Source organism: Vidua chalybeata, chromosome Z, assembly GCF_026979565.1.
Source record: "Vidua chalybeata isolate OUT-0048 chromosome Z, bVidCha1 merged haplotype, whole genome shotgun sequence".
Taxonomy (NCBI): domain Eukaryota; kingdom Metazoa; phylum Chordata; class Aves; order Passeriformes; family Viduidae; genus Vidua; species Vidua chalybeata.
In genome coordinates, this window is record NC_071570.1 from 33,163,748 (window position 1) to 33,187,495 (window position 23,748).

The 23,748-nt window shown below is 37.6% G+C and overlaps 1 protein-coding gene across 1 annotated transcript in view; it reads left to right on the plus strand.

Moving 5' to 3' along the window:
• The window catches only part of ANKRD55 (ankyrin repeat domain 55), a 47,549-nt gene extending 24,160 nt beyond the window's left edge, over window positions 1-23,389 (plus strand). The window contains exons 7-11 of the mRNA XM_053968802.1: window positions 7,622-7,806; window positions 9,458-9,625; window positions 11,448-12,112; window positions 17,486-17,587; window positions 22,662-23,389. Coding sequence (XP_053824777.1) covers window positions 7,622-7,806; window positions 9,458-9,625; window positions 11,448-12,112; window positions 17,486-17,587; window positions 22,662-22,915 — 1,374 coding nt within the window. The 3' untranslated portion in view covers window positions 22,916-23,389. The remainder of the gene's footprint in view (window positions 1-7,621; window positions 7,807-9,457; window positions 9,626-11,447; window positions 12,113-17,485; window positions 17,588-22,661) is intronic.
• Window positions 23,390-23,748: the final 359 nt, after the last annotated feature.

Sequence of the window (23,748 nt, forward strand, 5' to 3'; positions counted from 1 at the left end):
AGAGCCCCAGGGCCTTTCCATGGCACTGCTGTCCAGCCTCTCATTCCCCACTCTGTCTGTACATCCAGGGCTGCCGCATCCCAGGTGCAGAATTCAGCGCTTTGCTTTGTTGCCATCTGTATGGCTGATGATTGCCTATCTCTCTAATTTATCAAGGTCTTTCTGCAGGGCCTCCCTGCCCTGGAGGTTGCCAACAGCTCCTCCCAGTTTTGTATCATCTGCAAAGTTGCAGTATTGATACAAAAACTCACCAGTACAGCCAGATCATCAGAAAAACTTTTACAGAAATAATAAACTATTAAAAAGTAAGCCCTTCAAGTGTGTACATGCCATAGACATGTACAATGTAATTGTTCACATCAGTCAAATGTCTGATGTAATCAATTGCAGAATTCCCACTGAGCTTAGAAGGAATTTGTCTTGGGCAAATCCTGTAGGTAAGTACAGAATAATTGCCAAACCTCTTCCCAGCACACAATCTATGTGTAACTCCAGCGTGGATGCCAGAATATGAGTAATGTACGTGCAACACACTTCTTGCATATCTATACATGTCCTGATCTCCTATGCCTGACAAAAGACAAATGCTTCCATTTCTCTGATAGAATAAATCCTTATTCTTCTGCAGATTTTAAAAATTACCTCTTTTCCAAAGCATGTAAACAGCTCATTTGGAGAAATCAGTCCTTAACACAATGAAATAGCAGGGGAAAGTTGCCGAGTGATTTTAGTCATAGTCATAGTCATTTACACAGTAAATCATATGCACTTAGACTCCAAAGAAAAGTAAATTCTCAGAGACTTGGCTAGTGTTTCATGCAGTGAGGGTTAGAGAGGCAGGGACATATGATAGCCAGAATCACGCCTCCATGACTGCCTTTGTCATTTGGTACCTTTTTCCAACACACATTAAGGCTGCTAAAAGGAAAAATACTTTAAAAACATAATGTGCCCTAGCTGTACCAGAGGCAGCAATGCTCTGAGGACCACAGGACCAACTTTCCTGTACAACAACACATTCTCTTTCCCACAGTACCACAAAGTCAAGCCAAGCTGGATTGCTCTGACTCTGCAGAGATGCTGTCTCAGTGGGTGTGTAAAGCTTCAGCACTTGGGTTGGGAGAAGACGAATGAGCTTCTCTGTGAGCTGACTGAATCTCACCAATGTATCTACAATGGCATCAGAGGAGTTGTTAATTTGTGTTGGTTTGCCATCAGAAACACACCCTGTGAAGTGCCTGGGCTGTATTTGGGGAATTTCTGGCACAGTTTCCCTGGCAGGAGGAAAGGTGAAGATGGTATTATGACTTGCTTCTTTCTTCATCACTGAGACCAGTTTTCTGTGTCCTCTCAGGGCAGAGAAACCACAGGGTGCTCTGAATTTAGCTCACTTCTCCACTGGCAAGTTCAGCCATCTAGCATCAGGAAATGACAGCAGTCAAGGTAGAGTGAAGGTGTTTCCATTCCTTAGCTTTGTCTAGTCTTGGGTGCAGAAGTGGGAGGTGCTGGAAATCCTTGATATATGGCAGAAAGCACCACTGTGTGCAAAACTCTTCAGCGAGCCAAACAGTCCAATATAAGGACACTTCCCACTGCACTGTTTGCTCCATCCTTAAAAAGCAGACACTGCACCTACCACAAGGTAGGAATATGTTTTTCTGCCTTAATATCTGATTCCAACCTGACTTATCCTCACAGCTGATACAACATTTGTCTTGCTCTGATTCTAGGATGAAGTTCAAAATCATATTACAGTGAAAGTAATGATGTGATACTTTGCTCCAGTGCTCTGCATGTGAATATGAGGAAAATGGCACTTCAGTGAAATTAATCACATAAGGGAAAAGAATGTATTGGAAGAATAGTTGAGTTTTGCCAGTGTAGCTGTAACTAAACATACAATTTCTGCCAGAATAGCCTTGAGTTAAAGATCGAGGCTTTTCAAGATCCAATCGAGATCCATGTGGAATGGCTTTTGCTTTTGGTAAATACTGAATTTCAGAATAGGGAAAAAGGTTAAAACATTATTTGAAGGGAAAGATGTATTTACCAACACAATAGCTTCATCTGGAGTTATAAAGGAAGAAGTCCACAGACAAGTTATTTGTTCGAATTTTGCTATGGGTTGCTCAAAAATACTTTAGATGGCTCATGTTTCTTTATTTCAGCAAAGGAGAAAAAGATTCTTGTTTCGTTGGGCTGGTTTATTTTCCAATGGTCCTGCTGGTGTTACAGTTAATTTCAGATTAAAGTATTCTATGTGTGTTTGTCTGTTTGTGAAGGATAAGAGGAAAGACAAAAGGGCTTGGATTCTCTAACATAAAATTCAAACAGCACCCAGTGGTACACATAGATGGTTTCCAGGAAGAAGCTGGAAGTACTTATGTAAATAAGTACATAATTACATTATGTAAATGTAATTAATTTTGCTTTTTTTTATAAAAGTGAGTTACCTCCCAGAGTAGTGCAATCGTGATAGTATTTGTTTGTTGCTGCAGAAAGAAGTGAAATAATGCTTAAAATCTCAAGCCACTCATGGGTGGCTTTGGGTTCATAATTGAGGAATCAAAAAAATGACAGAATGAAAAAGAGGAAAACACAGACAGACCTAAAGTTCAATGCTAATGATAAGGACCAACATCAAGAACTTCTAGTGAGGATTTTCCACCTGGCAAATATGGCTATAGATATAAGAAAGCTTTAACTGCATGCTAATACAAACAGACAGGAAATATAGGAAAACTAATACGACCTAACCATATAATCTCCAGAGGCATTTACTTGGGAGAAGAATATTTTAAAAGTATTTTATCTGGGTTTCATGAGACCAGTTAAGTGGTCCATAGCTTGTTCCTCTACCCATCCCACCATTACTGGTACAAGGCTTAGCAGACTCCTTTCATATGACTCCTTCATATGACATCTCATTATGTAGTTTACTAGAATATTCTGAAGAGGGGAAAAAAATAGCTGTCTATACAGTACAGTAGAAACAAAAAACAAACATCTCAGTGTTTATGACTGAAGACCTGGCAGAATAAAATGCAATGTTATGGTAAAATATTATGTAAGTGACAAGAAACATTCCAAGTAAAATTACTGTTCTGCTTATGAGTTGGACATAGAAAGAGCGAAGTATAAGAACCATGGCTGCAGTAACAATGAGGATAAATTGAGTAGACGTAGCTGAAAGAAGTGCCGAAACTAGAAAAGTGTCCCAGAGGTTCAGGATTCTCCTCAGGTACTTGATTAGATAGATACTTCCTGAATAATTATTTTCTTATTTGGAAAGCACTGAGAGATGCAACTCTCAGAAGTCTGACTTTCATCAACCAACTTATAGAAACCGGAGTTGTAATCAAGTGTCAGAGCAAAATATCTGTTAGTGATTTGGCTGTTTGCCATTGTCTGGAGATGATAGAAATCTCAGACAAAAATTTGCATAAAGCACAGTTTTTCTTACATGAGCTCATGGATCCAGGCTTTAGGACATGTCTTCTTCATAAATATCCTGGTTTGGGACAAGTAAAGTCACCCTAGAACAATAAAGTATGTTTAATTGAGATAAGGGATCTGAGGAAGAACATTTCACTGAGGAGAATTGATAATGGTTGGAAGCAGATAAAAGTGTGAGATGGGACAAAGGTGTAACAAAGCCTGGGGGAGGGGCAGGGGAGGGGTGGGGAGAAGTCCTGCAGTACTATTTAGAAACACATAGCAAAAATTACTGATAATCTCTGAGAACATTTTAATCTCTGCTCTAAAGAATTTGAATACAAAAAGGGAAGATGAAAATCAGTGATGCGTACAGTAAGGTTACAAAACCACATAATTTTCCTATGGTAAATTTACCAGAGAACATCCTGGTCTAACAATAGTACTGTAGTAAATTTACCACAGGAGCACTACATTTTTGGTGACCACAGCTCAAAGCTATCAGTCTAAGAATAAGGGCACTCTAAGCATTTTAGGAGAATTTTGAATGCAATTTAGAAGAGCCAAGTGGAATTTAAAAATAAGAAGGCATTCCTAAGACGAGAGAGCTGTAAACCCACTGAGCAGTTGCCCAGAAATCTCATACAGCGGAAGGTTAAAATATTAGGAAATATTCTTTGATTACGTAGAAAATGGAAGTAACAAATTTTTTTTGAATTGCTGAAACAAGGCAGAGTTTTCGTAGCCATCTTCAAAGCAATTACTGCTTCCTCAGATAAGAAGCTGTTAGGTATAGTTTGTTTGAGTGTCAATTAATCAGTTTAATCCCATTTAATAAAACACAAAAATTCTGGAAAAGTGGCAAGATAAAGTTCATCACATGGCACAGAAGCCTTGCTAAGCATGTGGCAAATACAGTGGTCATTAAAAGTCTAATTCTTTGTTCCTTTCACATTTGAGCAGTACATGCAAGTTTAATCACATGGAATAGCACAATTTTTATAAGCACAACCTGCTATAATAGACACAGAATTCTTTCCAAGATGTCCCACAGGGGAAGAAGAAGGAGTGATGCCATCAAAATCAACCAGAGACTTGTATCACACATCATATATTCTCTATCAGCCACATTCAAGACAATTCAAATAATCTTCGGAGGTGAATATCTCCTAGACTGTCCAACCAGGGATGTATCATGAGAATGTTTTTATTTGTTCCATAATGAGGTGTTGAAATACAGAATACACATCTAACCCACAGTGAAAATCAAATTACAGGGATATCAAGTACTTCATGGGTGAGGATGAAATTCAGAATTATTTTGAGAAATTGTAGGAATTAACTGAAGTTAATAAAATAACACTGTATACAGAATTGGGAAAAAGTTAAAGATTTTTGTGCAAAATTAAGACTAGCAGATTACAAAAGTGAGAAGCAGTTTAAGTTATGGTGTTGATATAAATCAAACAATCATCATTCTGGGAAATATTAACAAGAAGTATGGTAAATGTGGGCTACAGGAAGTAATTTGCAATGTCAGGAGAGAAGCCTCTGCTGGATAATTGTGTTGTTTGGAGTGCCGTGGTTGAAAAAAACTGTAGACAAACTGGAAACAGGCCAAAAGCAAGCACCAAGTATAATAAGTGAGTTGGAAAAGTGACTTGCACAGGGAGGTTGAAATTATCTGTTTAGTCTAGAAAGCAGAAGATTGGTGGAAGACAGAACAGTCTGTAAAAGTATAAAATGCCAGTCAGAACAGTGGGAAATTTCTTATGTGAATGCTAAGAGTTGTACAAGAACATGGAGGGACTGAAACTGCAGCTGCAGGGTGTGAAATCTGGACTTAGCAAGATAGTGTAAAACTGGAGGAATAGTAGAGTCACTAGAACATGAGTAGTAAAGTATTAATGTAAATTATTTTTTGTATCAAAACTGACTTAGAGAAGGATGATAACAGATAGATATTTATTGTGGTAGTACTAGAAGTATGTAATAGACTTCTAGATTTTGTTAGCCCTGAATGTGACTAGGGATTTCACTGATGCTAATGATGAAAATATGTAACTGGGAATTATACTACTATGGAGGATATTGGCATCTGGCATAAGGACTGGACAATAAAAACAACAGTTATTCATAGAATCTCAGTATTCCTGAACATGAGGATCAACACTCCTCTTATCATTAGATATTCAGACAACTATAACTTAATAACAATTTGAACATGTAATTAGGATGTTACAAAATGCTAGTCATAGAAAATAAGCTTGGATTACATGATGAAGATTAGACTCTAAATTAAGCAAAGTGCATGGAAAACAAAATTCCTGATTTCAGGGGGACATTTTTTGATAAGTTAAGGAAATTCTCAGCTGGACTGAGTAGTTGTGAGATCAGAATATTCCAGGGACCTGGAATGTATCCTCTCAATCGTGCAAAATTTGGCAGGAAGCTGAATCTCAAGAGCAAAGACAAAAAGTGTATAGTGGAGGCTTGAGATAATGGATGTCTACCCATCCTTAAAAGATATATTTAGAATAAATATCCATCTTACAAAATAAGATACAAAAGTACATAAAAGCAAAAGAAATTGTGTCTTAAAATCCAGAAAACAAGAGTATGATTAAATGTTGAATAGAGGCTGGAAGGAAATTACTTTCAGGGATAAGACTTCATATTACTCTTGTTTAATATTTTCATCATAACTTGACACATAATACTGGAGCTTTCTGATAAAATCTACCAATAATAAAAAACTGAAAGACAATAACAGGAAGGAATGGGGGATATCATACAGGAATATGGATCACCTTTAAATCTTGAGCAATGCAAATGGGACAAAATTGAAGAGGAATAAATGTATAAATCAGGCACTTTGGTGCTAGTAACAGAAGGTTCTCCCCAAAACTAAAAACTCTATGCTTGGAAAAAAACTAAGGAAGGACTGAGGTGTAAAGGGTCATTCCAGAATGACTAGGAGCTTCTAATGGGACACAGCTGTGAATGAGGCAAATGCTGTGCTATGACATACCAAAAGAGGTATTTCTAACACAAATAAGGAAGAGCAGTGTCACTGTATAAGATCTGGCAAAAACATGTTTGTATGACTAGTACAATTTTAATCATGCCTCTTCAAGGAAACACAACTAAAACACAATAGGAAATGGGTTACTAGGTAAATGAGAGAAACAGAAAGCATATTTTTTAAAAAAACCCTTAAAAGACCATGATTGGTTAGAGCAGCAAGAGAACAATTCAAAAGAGATGTGATGATTGCCTATAAATACATCTGAAGAGCAAGTACCAGTAAGAGGAAATGAGTATTTAACCTAAATAATAATTCTGGAACAGAAACAAAAGGATATAATTGGCCCTGAGTATGAATAGAATTTAGAGATATAAATCATAAAAACAAAGAAGTTCTTGAACTTTGTTCCTTTGAGAGAAATGGGGCAAAAAGAACCTAATTGCCTTTAATGGACAAAGTTTATGAGAGTGATGAGGTAACGTGGCTTCAAGTGATTGCAGAGATTGAATTTGATGATACAGAAAGACCTTTGCTACCTTGTGTTTCTGTTGTTATAAAAAAGTAATTAATTCTTTTGCTCTGTTTCCACTAAGGTAGGATATAAAATGTTCAATTTCATTTGCAGGTTAGAGAACAATGTCGACTTTCTATTAAGACACCAGACACTGCAGCAAACTAGCTAAGGAAGTTTTCAAGAAGCACTTGAACAAATATTTGACATGGCTTTCCTAAGTGTACTGAGACAGACTTACAGATACGGGTTGATTTTCTGAGGTTCTTTTCAGGTCTAAATTTCTATTGGAAAATATAAGCTTGTGTTTCTGGACTCTGGCTTAGCAAAACAGCAAAAACCACAAGTAATTTCTATTTACACTGTACAACTTCTGGAGATATTTGCAATGGTTCATTATTTATTTTTCCTGTGTTCAGACTGTTTTAGAAAATTAATAAAGAAAGCACAATCCCCAGCTGAAGATTGGAAGATTTTGGCTTTCATATCTGGAGATTCTGGTATACACACAGAAGAATACCTGTAGAATTACTGAATACCTGTAGAATACCTGAAGAATTACTGTATTTAGCATTCTCTAGCAGAGAAGATACAGCCTGGTGTGAGCTCCATTGTAAAACACTTTACTTCTCTTAACTTCCTTGCAGAGTGGCAACAGGATTCTGTGTTCCATCATTCTGGACCACTGGCAAGGACCATCAATAATAAATTATGATGATGAGAATGGTAAAACATGCATGCACATTGCTGCTGCTGCAGGCTACAGCGATATCATCAGTGAGCTTGCTAAAGTCCCAAAGTGCAACCTGCAGGCCCTTGATGTGGATGACAGGTAACCATGGAAACTCTGAAATTGCTGCTTCCTTTCTAATAACTTGAGACCAGCTCTGTTTGTTATGTAATCATGTTTCCTGTTACACAGGCCATGGCCTAGTAATGCCCTGCACTCCACAGAGATCTGTGCTTGCCCAGAAACACTGCAAACCAGTCCAGCTCACATGTATTTACTTAGTATGATAACTGACTAGAAAGAATGATATTTAGCTTTCTGTTGTGCTAGAAAAAGAGAAGATTATTTGTGTAAGTACTCACCTAAGCTTCTTTCAATCAAAAGTGAACATTCTTTTAAAAGAATACAACAGGATCCTGCAACTTGAAGCCAGGATCCTGCTGTTATTTGTATTTAAGATATGGTAGTGTTCTCTTGTTGTATTTAAGATGAAAATACCATACTCCTATAGGACCAGAGGACCCTCACTTTCCATTCTGAAAAGACCTGTGATTTCTTCTGTGATTAAATCTCTATTTCATAAGTACAGAAGACTCATCTTCCCTCTTTTTCACCCCACAAGTACCTTCCTTAGAACTTTGCTCATAAATTTATTTAATGCAAAGACAACCAGCTGGCTGTTCATATCGATTATTCTGCTCAGTGAAGCAAGAGCCAAGGTTTTCTTGGCTTAGGCCTTTAGATACTTAAAATAATATCATTCTTCATGGAAAAGTGCAATAAAATGGAACAGAAATAAAATGAACAGGGTTCTGGAGCAGTTTCTAATCATCATTAAAATGTAGCTGAGCAGGCTGTGTTTCTGTGGAAAGAAGAGCAAAGGGAGGAGATTGCCTACACTTCAAAGTTCATTAAGACATGGCCACATATTCCACATGCTCAGATATTTCCACAGAATATATTATACTTGGAGAGGGAAAAGGTAAGCTTTTCGTTACAAACACATCTATAAGATTTTCATTCTATTGTGTTTCTGGTTGCACTCACTCTGAAATCACTGAGACTGAAAAGGAATAGAGAGAAAAATGTCAATTTTATTTTTTTTTTTTTATTCTTAAACCCTTTTCTTGTGGCGTTGTCTGTGCTTTCATGTTTTTCACAAGAGCAATTTGGAAACTGGACAAAAGTTTCCAAATACAAGATGCAAATTTTACGCCAAGAACAATATCAGTTTGATTCTCCTGCAGAGATTCAAAACAATTTTATGTGCTCTGGTCTGTGCCTATCATAGAACTCAGAAACTGGCAAAGTGGCAGTTTGGTAGATGTGTTCAGTCCTTGTCATTCTTCTGGAGAGGCTTCTCTTATTACCTTCACAGAGAGTCCTCTGCCAACCGTGGCTAATTGTGGTTGGTGTAAAGATGAGAAGAGTTTGTCCCTATGAAGTGGACACTGTGAAGGTTTTTTTTAAATTCTGCTCTGAAAACTTCAGGCACTTCTCCTACTCTACAATTCCAGCTGTGGAAGAGGTCCTGCTATATAAGGTATAGGCATTCTGCAGCCCATATTCTACTTTATCTGCACCTAAATAAGTGCAGCTACAACAGTGTGGAATAAGTCGGCTGGAGGATTTCTTAAAATGTATATTATGAATCTGGACAAGTAGTATATCCTATGCACATCTCACTATGTCATTAGTAGCTTTGATTGCAAATCTGTTCATCTCTTTTAATGATACTCCCCCTTTCCTGTAGGACTCCATTGCACTGGGCTGCAGCAGCAGGGAAAGCTGACTGTGTGCAGACACTGCTAGAACTAGGGATAGACAGCAGCCCTCGAGACATCAATGAAAACACTCCTCTGGCATACGCAATATACTGTGGGCACACAGCATGCATCAAGCTGCTGACTCAGGAGAGCAGGTAAGAGTAAAGTTCACATCTTCCTCACGTGTTGCCACAGACTAGAAAACAAATTTATTGCTTTTTGAATGCTACTGAAAAGTTTGAGCCCTCAGTGTGTTTCCTTGATTCATAGGCAATACTCGTTTCATTTTCCACCAATTTTGAAACACTACAATCAGTTCTCTTTACAAAGACTCTTCACTGAGGTTGTATACTACTCTACCAAGCAGCAGAGGCCTCTGAAGAAGATGTGTGTATAACTCTTGCTCAGTCACCTTCATGTAGAAAATTTGTATAATAGAATAATTTCAGCCGTCAAATATATGTAACTTCCACTTCTTTGAAATCTCTTTGCACTATGTGCTCATGTAATCAGACAGACAGATACACTGAACACAAAAGCAGCTTTGAAAGAAAATAAAATAAATCTCAAGTTCTCATCCTCAGAATAAAGGTTTGGTAGTATTATCCTAGTGTTCTTTCTTTCTCTATCTTGATGTGTTTTTTTATTCTGAGTTCTTGTCTGTTAAAAAATATAACAAAAGACTTATTGGTTACAATCTTCCTTTCTTTGCATTCTTCCTTTTTCAGCAGCTGTTATCTAATTAGTTTCCATTCTTCTACTTCAAGTATGGGCTTACATTTATCTCACCATTACTTTGTGCTTTCTCCTCCTTTCCAGTCAGAAGTTAGTATTTTGTGAGACACAGGTAATATTACGTCTCCCCTTTCTCCTGCACTCTTGTCTATTAGAGAAGGTCAGAGATTAAACAAAAAATTACATCTCAAAACCACTACAGCAATACTGATACCATTTTCAGTTTTGCCTTTTTCTCTTTTATATGTTCTCTGTATTCTTTGCACATATATTTGTAGCTCTATAGCCTGTTGTACTTGTGGTTAGTTTTCCCAGTAATTTTCCATGGCCTTTCCCTAGACAAAAAGATAAAACAAATTCCAGAGCTCCAAGTCCCAGGGGAGACAAAGCGCCATGCTGTCTTGGTTCTTCCTGGAAACTCTGGGAACTCTGCAAGATACATTCTCATGGACAAAGGACAACTAGTACCAAGGGAGGGGCTCCAGAGAAAGGGCTTGACCTTGGGGGGGAATTGCATCACCACTTTTCCTCCTAATTGCTGCTTTTTATCAATTATACTAATTTCCTAAAACCTATAAGAAAGTACTCACTCTTGTGGGGGTGGGCTTTTGTGGACATCTTTCCATAGCTGCCCTTGAAGGTCTTCAATAAAGGTTCACTTTTATGTTACCTCCCATACTGAAATTAACTTGAATTTCATTTCTAGTTTGGAAAAGGCAACACTGTCAGTATAGGTAATTATCTTGACCAGTCTGAAACTGTGCTCACCTCTTTAGCACAAGCAAGGCAAGAAAGGGCAAATGGGAAAGAGGAAAAAGGAAAAGGGAAAGGGACAGTAGGAATGGTGAACTAGTGCCCTTTTATACAGTGCTTGCAAAGAACAGAAATATCTTTTTCCAAATATGACATAATACAAAGACCACCTGATTTAGAAGATCTTCTTTTCATTATCATTAGATCTTCACATCTGGTAGATGCTGAAGGCAGAAAAATGTAGGGGATTTTTCCCAAATAGCTGTGCTAAGTTACATTAAGATGATTGTAAGACAATTCATCTATAAGAAAGAGTGAATTAACACAGTAGCATTTTCAATCTGTTAATTACAAATTTGGGTCCTAATTTTCTTGAACCACCCATGCAGATGTATCTGGACAGATTATTGCTTCTTTAATGGAGTAACACAATTGGTATTTTCTCATTGTTTGGTAATATTGACATCACATTTTGTTTTGTATTTCCAGTAGATCTGAGTCAGTTCAGCAGTTTCACTCCCAGCACAACAGACTTATAAAGAAAGAAGGACGATTCAGTATGCTGAACCAGATCTTCTCTTGCAAAAATAAGAAAGATGATCAGAAAACCAGTCAGAAGGACAGAAGCAGAGATCAAGATCCTGGAGAAGAGACCTCAGAAGTAGATGATATCATCACCCGTTTTGATTGCATTATGAATAAAAATTGTAAAGGCATTCCAGATGAGTGTAAGACCACCCCTGACTTTAAAAGAAAGAGCACAGACACTAAGTACCTCATAGCAGAAAAGAAGCAATCAGTATGTCAGGGTCTCCCATCCATCACCACCCAGAGCTTCCCCCCAATCACTGCAGGCAATTCCTTCCTAACTGCTTCCCAGAATAAAATGTCAAGCTTCTCCTCCATCTTCAGTACCCACCATTTTCCACCCAAATCTCCAAAGAATAGAAGTGAGCACAACTTGCTGGACAACACACACAGCTGCCAGGCTTTGCTGGAGGATCCCTGGAACACAGACTCTAACCAAAGACTTTCTTACAAAGTTTATACTAGGACTTCTTCAGACAAACTGATGAATGGCTTAAACTCTGATAGATCTCACCATGTGCTTTTGTGCCCTCCCTGCCTTCCCTCACTTCCCAGTTCTCCATCAGGTAATTTTTCCTTTGCTATATCCTAAATCCTATAATATCTACTGACGTGGCAGGCTGAGTTAGAAAAAAGTAGGGACCAATAACATTTCTTTTTTTTTTTTTTTTCAGTTTCTCCTTTATATGGCCATCACAGATAGCATGTGGGTGGGACATGAGTTGAAAGCTGAAGAGAAATAGGAGAAATGGGAGATTTAAGTAGGTCTGATGAGCAAGCAAAAATGCAGGTATCTAGGAAGTATATAAGACACCTGAGCAATAAGTGGCTCCAGGTAATATATATATATATTTGCTTTGTGAATTGCACATTAACACCCACTACCACATTAACACCCACTGCCTTGTGTCCACATCTAGTCCTGGATGTAGATGTGCAAGGGAACAATCTTGCCCTCAAATCTGTAACTGTACTGAGAGCTGCTTCTAGCTCCAGCCAGGTCCAGTGCCATGCTGGACAGCTTTATGCCATGCCACTTTACTCATACAGTTATATTATGACTCCAGGCTTCAGTGGTACCCCTTCCCACCCTGAGTGCCAGTTCTATTTGGTCTGATGAGCTGTTCTTATGGTTTCTCCAAAACTGAATTCAGGTTGCTAAATTTACAGAGATGGAACAAATGCTTTTATACTGTGGTTTGGAAATTGTAATGCAACAGTAATGAAGCAGAGCATTAGAATTCTAAGGTGAACTTGATACCCAAGTTTGGCTGGATATGGGATCTATTATTTTGTTTGACTCACGTCCATGTTTAAATGAATCTGCCTGTCTGGCCTGCATTCTGGAGTTTACTTTAATATATCAGTGTCTCCAAATTCATCTCCTTTGGGGTTAGTCTCATGCCAAAATTAAACACATCTAGCATGCCTTCCAACCACTGCAATATCTAACTGAAAATGAAGCAAGCAGAAGCAAACCCCAAACTTTCCAGTATACCATTAAAAGGAGTACAAATTTCAATAAGTTAATCTACACTTACCCCAAGAAACACGAGCCTTTACCCTTCAGTGGAAAGAAGAGTGAACAGAAACTCTAAGAAGAGCCCCCAGTTAGCTGCATTATAGTGCAAACTGTTCTGAAATCTAAGTGAACTACAAAAAAGCAAGTCTTTGCACATGTCTGGCAACTAGAGCAGAGACAGCAATTTCAGAATGACAGGCCATTATACATACATTGTGCAAATAAAGGCTAGAAATAGCTTTTTTTGTGTAAAAAGGGACTATTTTAAAAGTGGCCTGAATGCCAGGCCACATTCCTGAAAGCTTAATAGAACTGCTCCATAGGTGCCACTACTTTTTTACTATGCACTCTTCAGCTACTCATTCAACCATACCAGCCCCAGACTCCACATGCCCAGCAATGATTGCTTCTGCACGACTGCTTCTACACTAAAATCTGCAAGGTTCAACTCACATATGGAACACAAGAATGCCTGCAGGGCTACTTTACTCCACTTTACCTCACTATAACAGGGTACAGTGAGGCTAAGATATTTGAGATCATTGAACTTGACAGCAGTAGCAGGAATGCGTTCAAGCTGGATAAACCAAACTGGAGGAATTTCTGAGAAAATTTCCTGTTTGAATTTGCTAGACATTTGATATGGAAGTAACTACCATGTTATTTAAAATGTGATTACAGGTTTTTCTTAATATTGTAGTATACTACAGTGCTAAGAAAATAGTTAAATCCTTGTCTGCTCTGGACAGAAGGATAGGTGGTTTTCCTAGAAAAAATGTTTCTTGAACATCCTATGACAAAAATCTTGTTGTTATAATGGGAGCCATCTTTGCATGCCCAAAGGAAAGGTAAGTAATCTTATTTCTGATAGGTTATTATTTCTCTCGGAAAATAAAAAGCCTGAGTCTTCTTTAAGTCCAGTTTTCTTTGTACCAACTCTATTTATCATTTTCCAACAATAAAATTATTCCTGTAGCTGGCAAAAAGGACCTTCCTCTGAAACATGTGAATTAATATCCTCTGAGGAGGAAGAGAGTGTCTGACAGGAATGCATTGCACAACACAGATATTGTCTCACATTTCTTCATGATAGAAAGATCTGCTTATCCCTCTTCATGCCTATGTGTGTGGTTTAAATCTGTCTGCCCCTGTAATTAAAGCCACCTGACTTTCTGTGAGTTAGAACTGCCTTTACTGTATGAGCTTCAGGGCTTCCAGGTCTCCAGTGTGCTGTGCCTGCAGGACTTAGAGGGATGAGAAGCAAAGTCTGGCTCCAGCCCAGCCAGTAAGGCTGTACAGGCAGCTCTCTCCCTGAGGAAAAATATATTTTGTTGGTTTTTGTTGGAGTTGGTGTTTTGTTTTTTTTTTTTTGGTGGGGTTTTTTTTGGGTTTTTTTGTTGTTTTTTTTTGGGGGGGGGGGTTGGTTGGTTGGTTTGGGGGTTTTTGGTTGGTTTTTGTTGTTCTTTGTTTCTTGTGGGTTTTTTGTTGTTTATTTGGTTGGGTTTTTTTAATTGATTTCTCTTTCTTTCTGCAGGAGACTTAGCTGAGGGGGGAAAAAACAAGATCTGGTTTTTAAAGACACTGAAGTGTTAATGCTTCTTTTTTCAATTCATGACTGGGGGGACTACATGTAATTTCCTAATCACTGAATACCTAAGCCAGGATTATGGGTATCAATAATCAAAGAAAACTCAATTTTAAAATTATTTTCTCTGTTGACACACAGTGTTGATTGTCTTGCATGAACATGTCTATTGTCAAAGTCAAAGCTAAATTTTGTGCTCACTTGCTACAAAGGCAGCTGGCACATATATATGTCAAAGCCTTTGGAGATTTTTGTTCTATTATCTATGCTCCCAGGAATGAAAGATGAGTCAATTTACTAGCTGAGCATTAACACTTACACAAAGGGGAGAGGTTGCTGTGTATAGCAATGAGAATTCTTAGTACTATGCCATTGGTTTCTCTCAGAATTACTGCCCTCCACTGAGAAGAGTAAAGACAGTCTATACTAAGAACTGTCAAAATTTCGTGAAAGTTTTCCAGCCACAGTACTGAGCTAGCATCAAAAAGTCTGAAGCATTTACTTATGAGCTTTGCAATCATCTCTTTTTGCAAAATGTACTGCTGTCTACGTTCTACAGGGAAAAATAGTGGAAGTAGAGAAATTCCAAGGTAACAGAAGTCTGTCTCAAGTATAAGACAGCTCTGAGATGCCTATCACCCACTCATCTTTTGGGTTACTAAATTGCCAGATGTAAGATGATACTGTATTACAGGTTTTATTACAGTACCTTCTGTTTGCTTGAGTAGGTGAAAAACAGGCTATTATTAAGTGTATGATGGTATAAGCAGTATGGTATAGTTCAATAGGAAGCATTTTTTGGCTAGGAAAGCAGAGCAAAGCTGATCAGTGTGGCTGTCGCTTTCTCAAATTTAAGAACCAATTTACTTTGAGATAGTCAGCATAACATTAACAACTTTTACACAAAATTCACTACTATGTGGTTCACCTTCCTGAATGCAAGGGAAAATTAAAAAAAAAAAAAATACAACCAGTCCTGCATTTTATAAGAATGAAATTGCTTTCTTTCCATTTATTCAAAAATAATGGCAATCATAAAAGTGCTTTTGGGGATAGCAAAGATGATGTCTCAAAGAGAGAAAAACTATTTTTCCAGATGTTATGTGAAAGAGATAGAAAGGAAAAGTAGAAGAAAACTTCCACTTGATGCCAGAACTTGACAAGGATTCTTTTCCAAGCATTCATATCATCCTTGTAAATATGATTATGTTTTATACCATTTGTATCATTTATGAACCATTGTACCATTATTTGTACCATTTGTCATCAAAGCCATAAATGGTACATACACAATAAGTCGTTAGTTCTCAGCATAAGCATCACAGAAACCAATTTAACCAATATAACTTGAATTGCTTTAATGAGAGCAACAAACGATTCTCTGCTATATTGGAATTGATATATTTAGTCCTTTGTGCAAAGTGGATGCAAGGTCTATTGAAGAAATTTACCAACTAGACACTAGAGATATTAAAGAGTAAAACACAGGAAAACCAAACTGAACTCTGTTTCTGTTAAGCAGAGCTCACCCATAGAAGATTCTTCATGCTTTAGCTCAAACACATCAGCTTAACCACAGGATCCAGCAGACTGACCCAATGTCAATGGACTGTTGAGGCTTTTAGACCAGAACCTTGCTACATGCTGAGCTGAAGGCTGCACTGTAACATGGTGGTTTGCCTGACCGACACAGTAGCTCCTTTCACACAGAATCTGTTTAGTCAGCAACATAGTTACAGCTAGCTGTGACAGCTACTTCTGTACACCTTTAGAAAACTTCTAGAAAAGTATTGTTCTACAGCTTTATCTTGCACAGCCCAACAACACATAGGTATTTTCAAGTACCAGCTGCAAAGTCACAAAGGCAATTAATATCATTCCATCTCTTCCTCCTGCTTAGGATGTCCTGCTACATCCACCCCATGTCTCCCCTTGTCTCTGTGTGCTGACAGAGCATATGCCTGCTCTTCAATGAGCTATGTTGCAAAGCCATGCTGGATGAGCAGCTGCTTGTCAAGACATCTCATTACATGGCTCATCACAGATTTCGTGATAACAAGAAAAATAATTTGAGGGACTCAAGCATCACAGAATATGATCAGCTCAGGAAAAAGATGTGGTGAAAATGTTGAGTTGGTGCTTGAGTTTCTACTTTTTTCAGTATTAGACGTGTCCTTTATGTGATGAAATGCATTACATCATCTAACATACTGTCTTTTTTAATAGTATTAGACCTAAGTTAAATTTAACCTTAACCAGTGACATGCCAGAATTAACCAATTAACCTTTCCTTTTTCAGTGTATACTATTCTTGGTGAAAATGCTATAAACATAGTTTAATAAGGATCAGTATAGCCTTCTATCAGTGATATGCTTTCATCTGCAACAATACCCTCTCAAAGCTCATCTTTACTGCTAATAGTTTTCAATGTCCTTTTCCAACCAGCAGTTGAACTCTGTTTTTGTTTTAATACTTACAAAGGCTGAGACCTTACTAGGATATTTTGCAAACTAAAGTTTCAATTTTGAAATCAAATCATTTGAATAATTTTTTACAGATTTAGAGTCCAAAGATTCTTACAGAGACCTAGCTAATAAACTGTGCCCATATTAAGACCTAAAGCTATATTATACAAAAGGAAGCAATAAGGGTATATGTGAAGGTTGTACTAAATCAATCAGTCCTTTTTATAGTGTAAAGTGAACTAAGCAACACCTTTTTTTTATTTCTGAGAAATACTAAGTAAGTTTTCTTTTCTTTTCTGGAAGCCAGAAATGCACAGTGCACCACACTAGTTATGATTATTTCCATAATAATTTTTTCTTTCACAGGTAGAAGTTTTCGACAGATGTCCATAGACCAACACAAAATGAAAAATGTTATTCCTGTACAGAACAGCCTAGCTCCAATACCCAACCACAGAGCTCACAAAAGTAAGTACAGACAAGTGTCAGTTACTGTATCATATTGCGTGCCTCCATCCCTAGCATCTGACAGCTTGAGAGAGGTTTCATGTTTGTTTTCCACAGCATCATAGAATGGCTGCGGTAGGAAGACACCTTTGGAGACCGTCTGTCCACCCTCATGTTCACAGAGAAGTCACCTATAGCACATTGCCTAGGATTACACCAGTTTTGTTTTAAATATCTCTGTGAATGGAGAAATGGAAAGAAAATACTATCTCTGGGCCATCTTTTCCAGTGTTTGACTACCCTCAGAGGAAAAAGTTTCTTAGTATTTATTTGTGGCTATTGATTCTTTTCCCTCTGCAGGACTCCACTGTGAAGAGTCCATCTCCTTCTCCATTACTCCTCAAACATTTATACATATTGACAAGTTCCTTTGAGCTGCCTTCTCTTCTTGAGGCTGAACAGTCCCAGCACTGTCAGTCTCCCCTTTAAGGCTGATACTCCATGAGTCATCTCCATTGCCCTCCATTGGATTTGTTTCAGTATGTCCTCCTCCCTTTTGTACCAGGAGCCTCAGAACTGGACTGAGAACTCCAGATGTGTCTCACCCAAGCTGAGTAGATGGGAAGAATCACCTGTCACAATCTGCTGGCAATGCTCTTCCTGGTGCAACCCCGGATGCTGTTTGCTGTATTTCTGCATGGGCACATTACTGGCTCATGTTCAGCTTGGGGAAGCAGTGGTCCCAAAGAGCCAGAGAGCTTCACCCCACTCCCAGAGTCCCAGCAGAGTGTCAAGACCGTGATTGTTCCAGGCTGGATCAAGCCAGCAACTGGAGTTTTCTTCATACACAGACATCAGCCCTACTCTCAGCAGTGTCCACATTTTTGTGCTCCACAAAGCACAAATCTCCATTGTATACTGGATGAGGATTTACAGTTTACTGACTGTCATCCTGCAGATCAGCCAGGTCCAAAAGCATTCAGACCTAAATTTAAGATTCCCTGCCACTTATAATCTGAATGTCAGAAGTAATTCTGCAGTGATGACAATATTACTAAAAATGAGGCAGAGGCAGCCTTAGAGGGACCATCAGATTGGGCGGGGATAAACAGAATCCTGCGCTGCTGCTGTTTTCTACATGAGACAGGAAGAAGAAAAGGTGTTTGAATTACTGAGGTGGTATCTTCTGTCTGCTCAGAAGGAAGAAAATAATTTCATTGCTTTTAATTGCTTTTAAAACCCTAGGTCCAAGTGTTCTATTTTTTAAGCTTTCTACTCATGTTCTTTGTGTCTTCTAGTTAAATCATAGTTGTAAGCAAAATTCATAAAAAATTCTTTCATAATAGTTGTTGGTCTCACATTAATTCATACAAATGGTCAAGAATTTAATTCTAGTATCATGCCAAAAACTCTTTTACAAATAAGATAGAATTGTCACAATTAAGAATCATGGTTTAATTAACTAACACAGCACATTTATCCAGGTGCCATTACTGCTTGAACATTAGTTCAAGCCAGTAAGAGAAAAGCAAAATTATTTGCAAAATAGACTGTATTTTTTGTTAACACAAATGACATATCTGCTCCTGAAGCTTTCTAAATAACTGTTTCAGAGTCCCATCTCAGTATGAGATTTCACTCATCCTCCATCCAGCCCTAAAAGTATTACCCTTTTGAAAATAGCCTTTGTCCAGGCAAAGTGCTCCAGCAACAAAGATTGAGTATAAATATTTGTGTTTTCTCTAATATTTTTAATACACGAGATGTATGTTAAAAATGCGCTAATGAAAAAAAAAAAAAAAACCAAAACACTACCAAGAAGCTGGAACAATAAGCAAAAACTAGAATGAGAACTGAAACTACTCAGAGATTGGCAGAAAGAAGAAGTATCTCCTCCGAAAAAGGAAGGGCAATGAAAAAAGAAGGAAGAAATTATTAAATCTCTTGGTAAAAATGTTTTAAAATACACATTAGAAAGAGGAAAATAGGAATGAAACATAAGCCTGGTAAGAGTACTTGAGTGATTTTAAACAATAAATTCTCACACTTCAGATATTCCCAGGGCCAGAGATCCCTCACATGACTTCTTGAGTAGCCTCAGCACAGCCTTATGCATCTCCTATTCTGCATGCTGCTGCTTCATCACCCATGCACTCTTTCTATCTCATCATGCAATGCTTCCAACAACCCCTGGAAAACAGACTGTCACACTCCTCACAAAATGCCAGAATAATTTTTCAAACAAATATGGGACTTCTAGAGAACTCTCTGCTGCTCTCACTTCTTCATGTAGTTAAGAAGGTTTCTGATGTTTCTGGAAGCAGAGGAGACAAAATGTCTCTGATGCACAAAAAGGTGACATTTTTAATTGCTGGGAAAAAAAACCTCAACAACAACAAATTTTTAAAAAATCTTAGAATCTATTTCTACAGGTCATTTAACAATATTTTCTGGACATCTGTGGTTGTTTTTTGCCATTATTCATCATGATTTGACATATCTTCTTTCCCAAGTTAACAACAAAGCATTCCACAAAGCACCCACATCACTGCAGAAGGCCACTGTGGTCCGCTGCTTGCAAAGAGTCCCATTCTTCTGCTGGACTCCATACTTCTTGGGCAATGCCTTTCTGACAGCCTTATTTTTGCCTCTGCAGTTTGTAATAGCAGCCACTCCAGAGTTTCTACTGAGTGGAAAAGGTTTCCTGAACCAGTAGCTCTACTGTTCAGGTCTTTGGTGGCCGACTCTGCCCTCTGTGTATGAATCATTAATGGTGCTTTTGTTGTATGTAGCTCCCCCGGGGCCTTAAGGGCTCTGCCTCCCACAGATCCCAGTTCTGGGTCCAGGCTCATGTGTTTCAATGCATGTACCAATACTAGTCATTATATGCATTGTTTCAGAGCCATCCATGTACCAGTCCTGAAACTCTGAATTGAATATCCTAAACTGAGCACAGTATGTGGGACAATGTGGAAAGCACTGATGTTTGGGTTCTTTGAATAAGCATGAGTTTGTGATGGCTGCTTTGTTGTGGGGGTGAAGTTAAGCTACAGTGGTTTTGGCCTACTTAAGCCCATAATTTAAGGCTATTAATGATGTAAATAAAGTACATAAAGCTTTATGTACTTTACTTTCAAAGATGTTTACTTTCAAAGATGTGAACTTTGAATATATTAACATATGACTGTGTTCCAAAGAGGGACAGAAGTGAGCCTCTCAACATTTGCTGGATGCACACCAAAATTTCAGTGAACTCAAAGCATTCTACCATGTGCCAGAAAACAAATGGGCTCATTTATTGTATATAGCCCTCCCAGATTCACACAAATTCAGCACCAAGTAAAGCAAAGTATTAATGGTTTCAGTGCTTTTCATGGAAAGGAGGAGTGATTTACTGAATTTCTAAACATGAATGAATCTTAAATATGACCCATGAATTACAGTACACTGCCAGAGGCCAGGCAGTTGTAGTAAACACTTCTGCTCAGGTAATCACAACTTGAATAGTAATTGAAATTAGCTTAAAAATAAATGAATCTACCAAGTTTCTAAATCCTCTTTATAAAGTACCTGCTTTGCCCTAAATCCATACCTGGTAAGCTTTAGAAAAGTATTGCTCCTGAAAAAAAAAAATCAATTATTAAATTAGTATAAGGTACATGCTACAGGGGATTATGACAAGAACTTTAGCCTCTTTTGCACCATGTGTATAGTTAAAATAGACATAGACATAGACATAGACATAGACATAGACATAGACATGGACATGGACATGGATATGGATATGGATATGGATATGGATATGGATATGGATATGGATAGACAGATGATATAGATATGAATAGATAGACAAATAATATGCAGTGAGGGCCCACTGCAGACATTAGAGAGGTAACATCTGTTTTCAATGGGGCAAATGAAATGAAGCACAAAATTTCCAGCTAGAACACTTGAGAGGAAAGTGTTAATAGCCTCTCAGATAATTCATCACAAATATGCAGATGGAAGGAAATCACAAATGCAATGAGAATACAACCAAGAAAAAAATGAATGTAAAAAATTGCAAGAAGATTCTGTAGCCAAAACAGAGATGCTGTTACTCCAGAAAGAACTCTTCGTATGCTTAAACTATAAGAAACAAAACTATTTGTATACAAAGAGCTTGTTAATAAAATGGAGATAAAATGAAAAGAAGCTAATGCAATTCACAATAAATTGACAGCACAGAAAAGTAGGTCTAAAATTACAGTTTTCAATTCTCCTTTTAAAAAATCAGGAAATTAGTGAGTTGTCTAAATGAAGGAGCCCAAGGATTTCAATTTAAAGAAAATACAGAACTGTATTCATTTTAAAGCACAAACAGTGTTACACTGATGTGTGAGTTGGAAATTAAGGATTATCTAAATCCACAGTTTCTTATAAAACAACAACAGAGATACATAACAGGTGTGCCCCTCAGGTGTTTTGGTGTGTCTTGGTGTGCTGCAGGGTAATGGGCTACTTTTGTGGCCTGTGAATAGCAGAGTGTGTGTGGACCTGACTTTATGATTGACTGTGCCTAGAGAAACCCAGACATGACATCCCATAATTCAATTCATCCCAATTCATCTTCCTCAGATTTTGATCAGCATTTACTTTCAGTGATAAAGCATTTTTGTTAGAAATAATATATTCCCATTGAACACTTTGTTACACCCAGCCTGTGATTTCTGATTAAAAAAAATATATTGTGAAAATTTCTCAAACAGACCAAGTCTTCTCCAGACAAATGGTGGGTTCTCTGCTTATCAAAAGTAGATCTTTGAACTTTTCAAGACTTACTGGTCACTAAATCAAAAGTAAATTACTTAACACTGGAGTTGTTTCCTTCAGATGAAGATAAGTCTTGCCAGGCTTATTTTCATCTGAATACAAAAAACCAATTTTTATTAATATTTTATTAATATTTTTATTAATATTTTGATCACATTTTTCAAGTAAAGGCTTGAGTACACACATTAAGAGACAACAGTTCAAAGGAAGTTGCAAAGTCATTTGTAAAAATGCCATGCTTTTCACCTTCTGTGCACTTTCTCTTTTTTTCTATTTCCTCTAGTTCAGCTACCATCTCAGGATGCTACGAAGTTTAAGTCCCTACGGACCAGTGCAGTTATTCTCCCACCAGCTCTAATCTCCAGATCTCCAAAACCAGGACATTCTCAGAGTCAGATCCTCTATTCTCTCTTGCCTGGTCTGTCAGGAGAGCGTCTAAAACCAAGCTGTGTCCTACCTGCCATCCCAAACCAGAAGAAATCTAATGCTGAAGGGGAGCTTGAGAAATCACTCACCAAATCAGATGCTGAAAATTAATTCATTACAGTGGCCTAAATTAGTTGAAATATGTCTAAGTGGTTGTTAAAAGATAACTTTACAGTTAAATCTCATTAATTTGCACTAATGATACTGTTGTGATCTGGAGCATAACATAAACCAAGATTAGATAGCACATAACAAAAGCTGCACTGTGTTTGTATATATATATATGCATTTGCGTTATAGTTTTTATTTATGATGAAATTACTAAATCAGCATTTAATGTGCAGTAAATTTATTCTGTGAATGGAACCCTCATAATGTGATTTTGTTGCAGCAATGTGCTGTTAAGCCTTTCATAGAAAAAAGGAACAAAGAGGGAGGTTTTCTCCATGATTTTAAAGTTGGAACTAGGGAAACAAACTGACAGGGCTTCTCTGTAGTTTGTAAATGCAAAGGTGCTGATTCTGATGCTGTGTGCCATTAAAAAATCTTTTTAAGACTGAGAAAATAAACTCAAAAGGCAGTTGAGGTCTTTTGTCTCTTTGTTCTTCACACATTTTCTAAATTGTAAGTTTGTGGGTTTTGTGAATTCAACAAGTTTAAAAAGTACAGTGAAACACTAATTCTCATGGAACAGACAGACCTTTAGCACGCACTCTTCAAAACTGTTCATTTCACAGACAGATTTATGTCTTATTTAATTCTTCATACTCCTCAGTGACAAAAATGCAATTGTGTACTGTTATCTTCATAAAACAAGGATTGCATAGTCCTGAGCTTTTAGGCATTCTTTCACTTTGATCACTGAACTGGAGGAAATTTAACTAGACTGCTGTTCAGTCAAGAACCTTTATGAGTGGTATAAGCCTTTAACTAAAGCTTGTCAA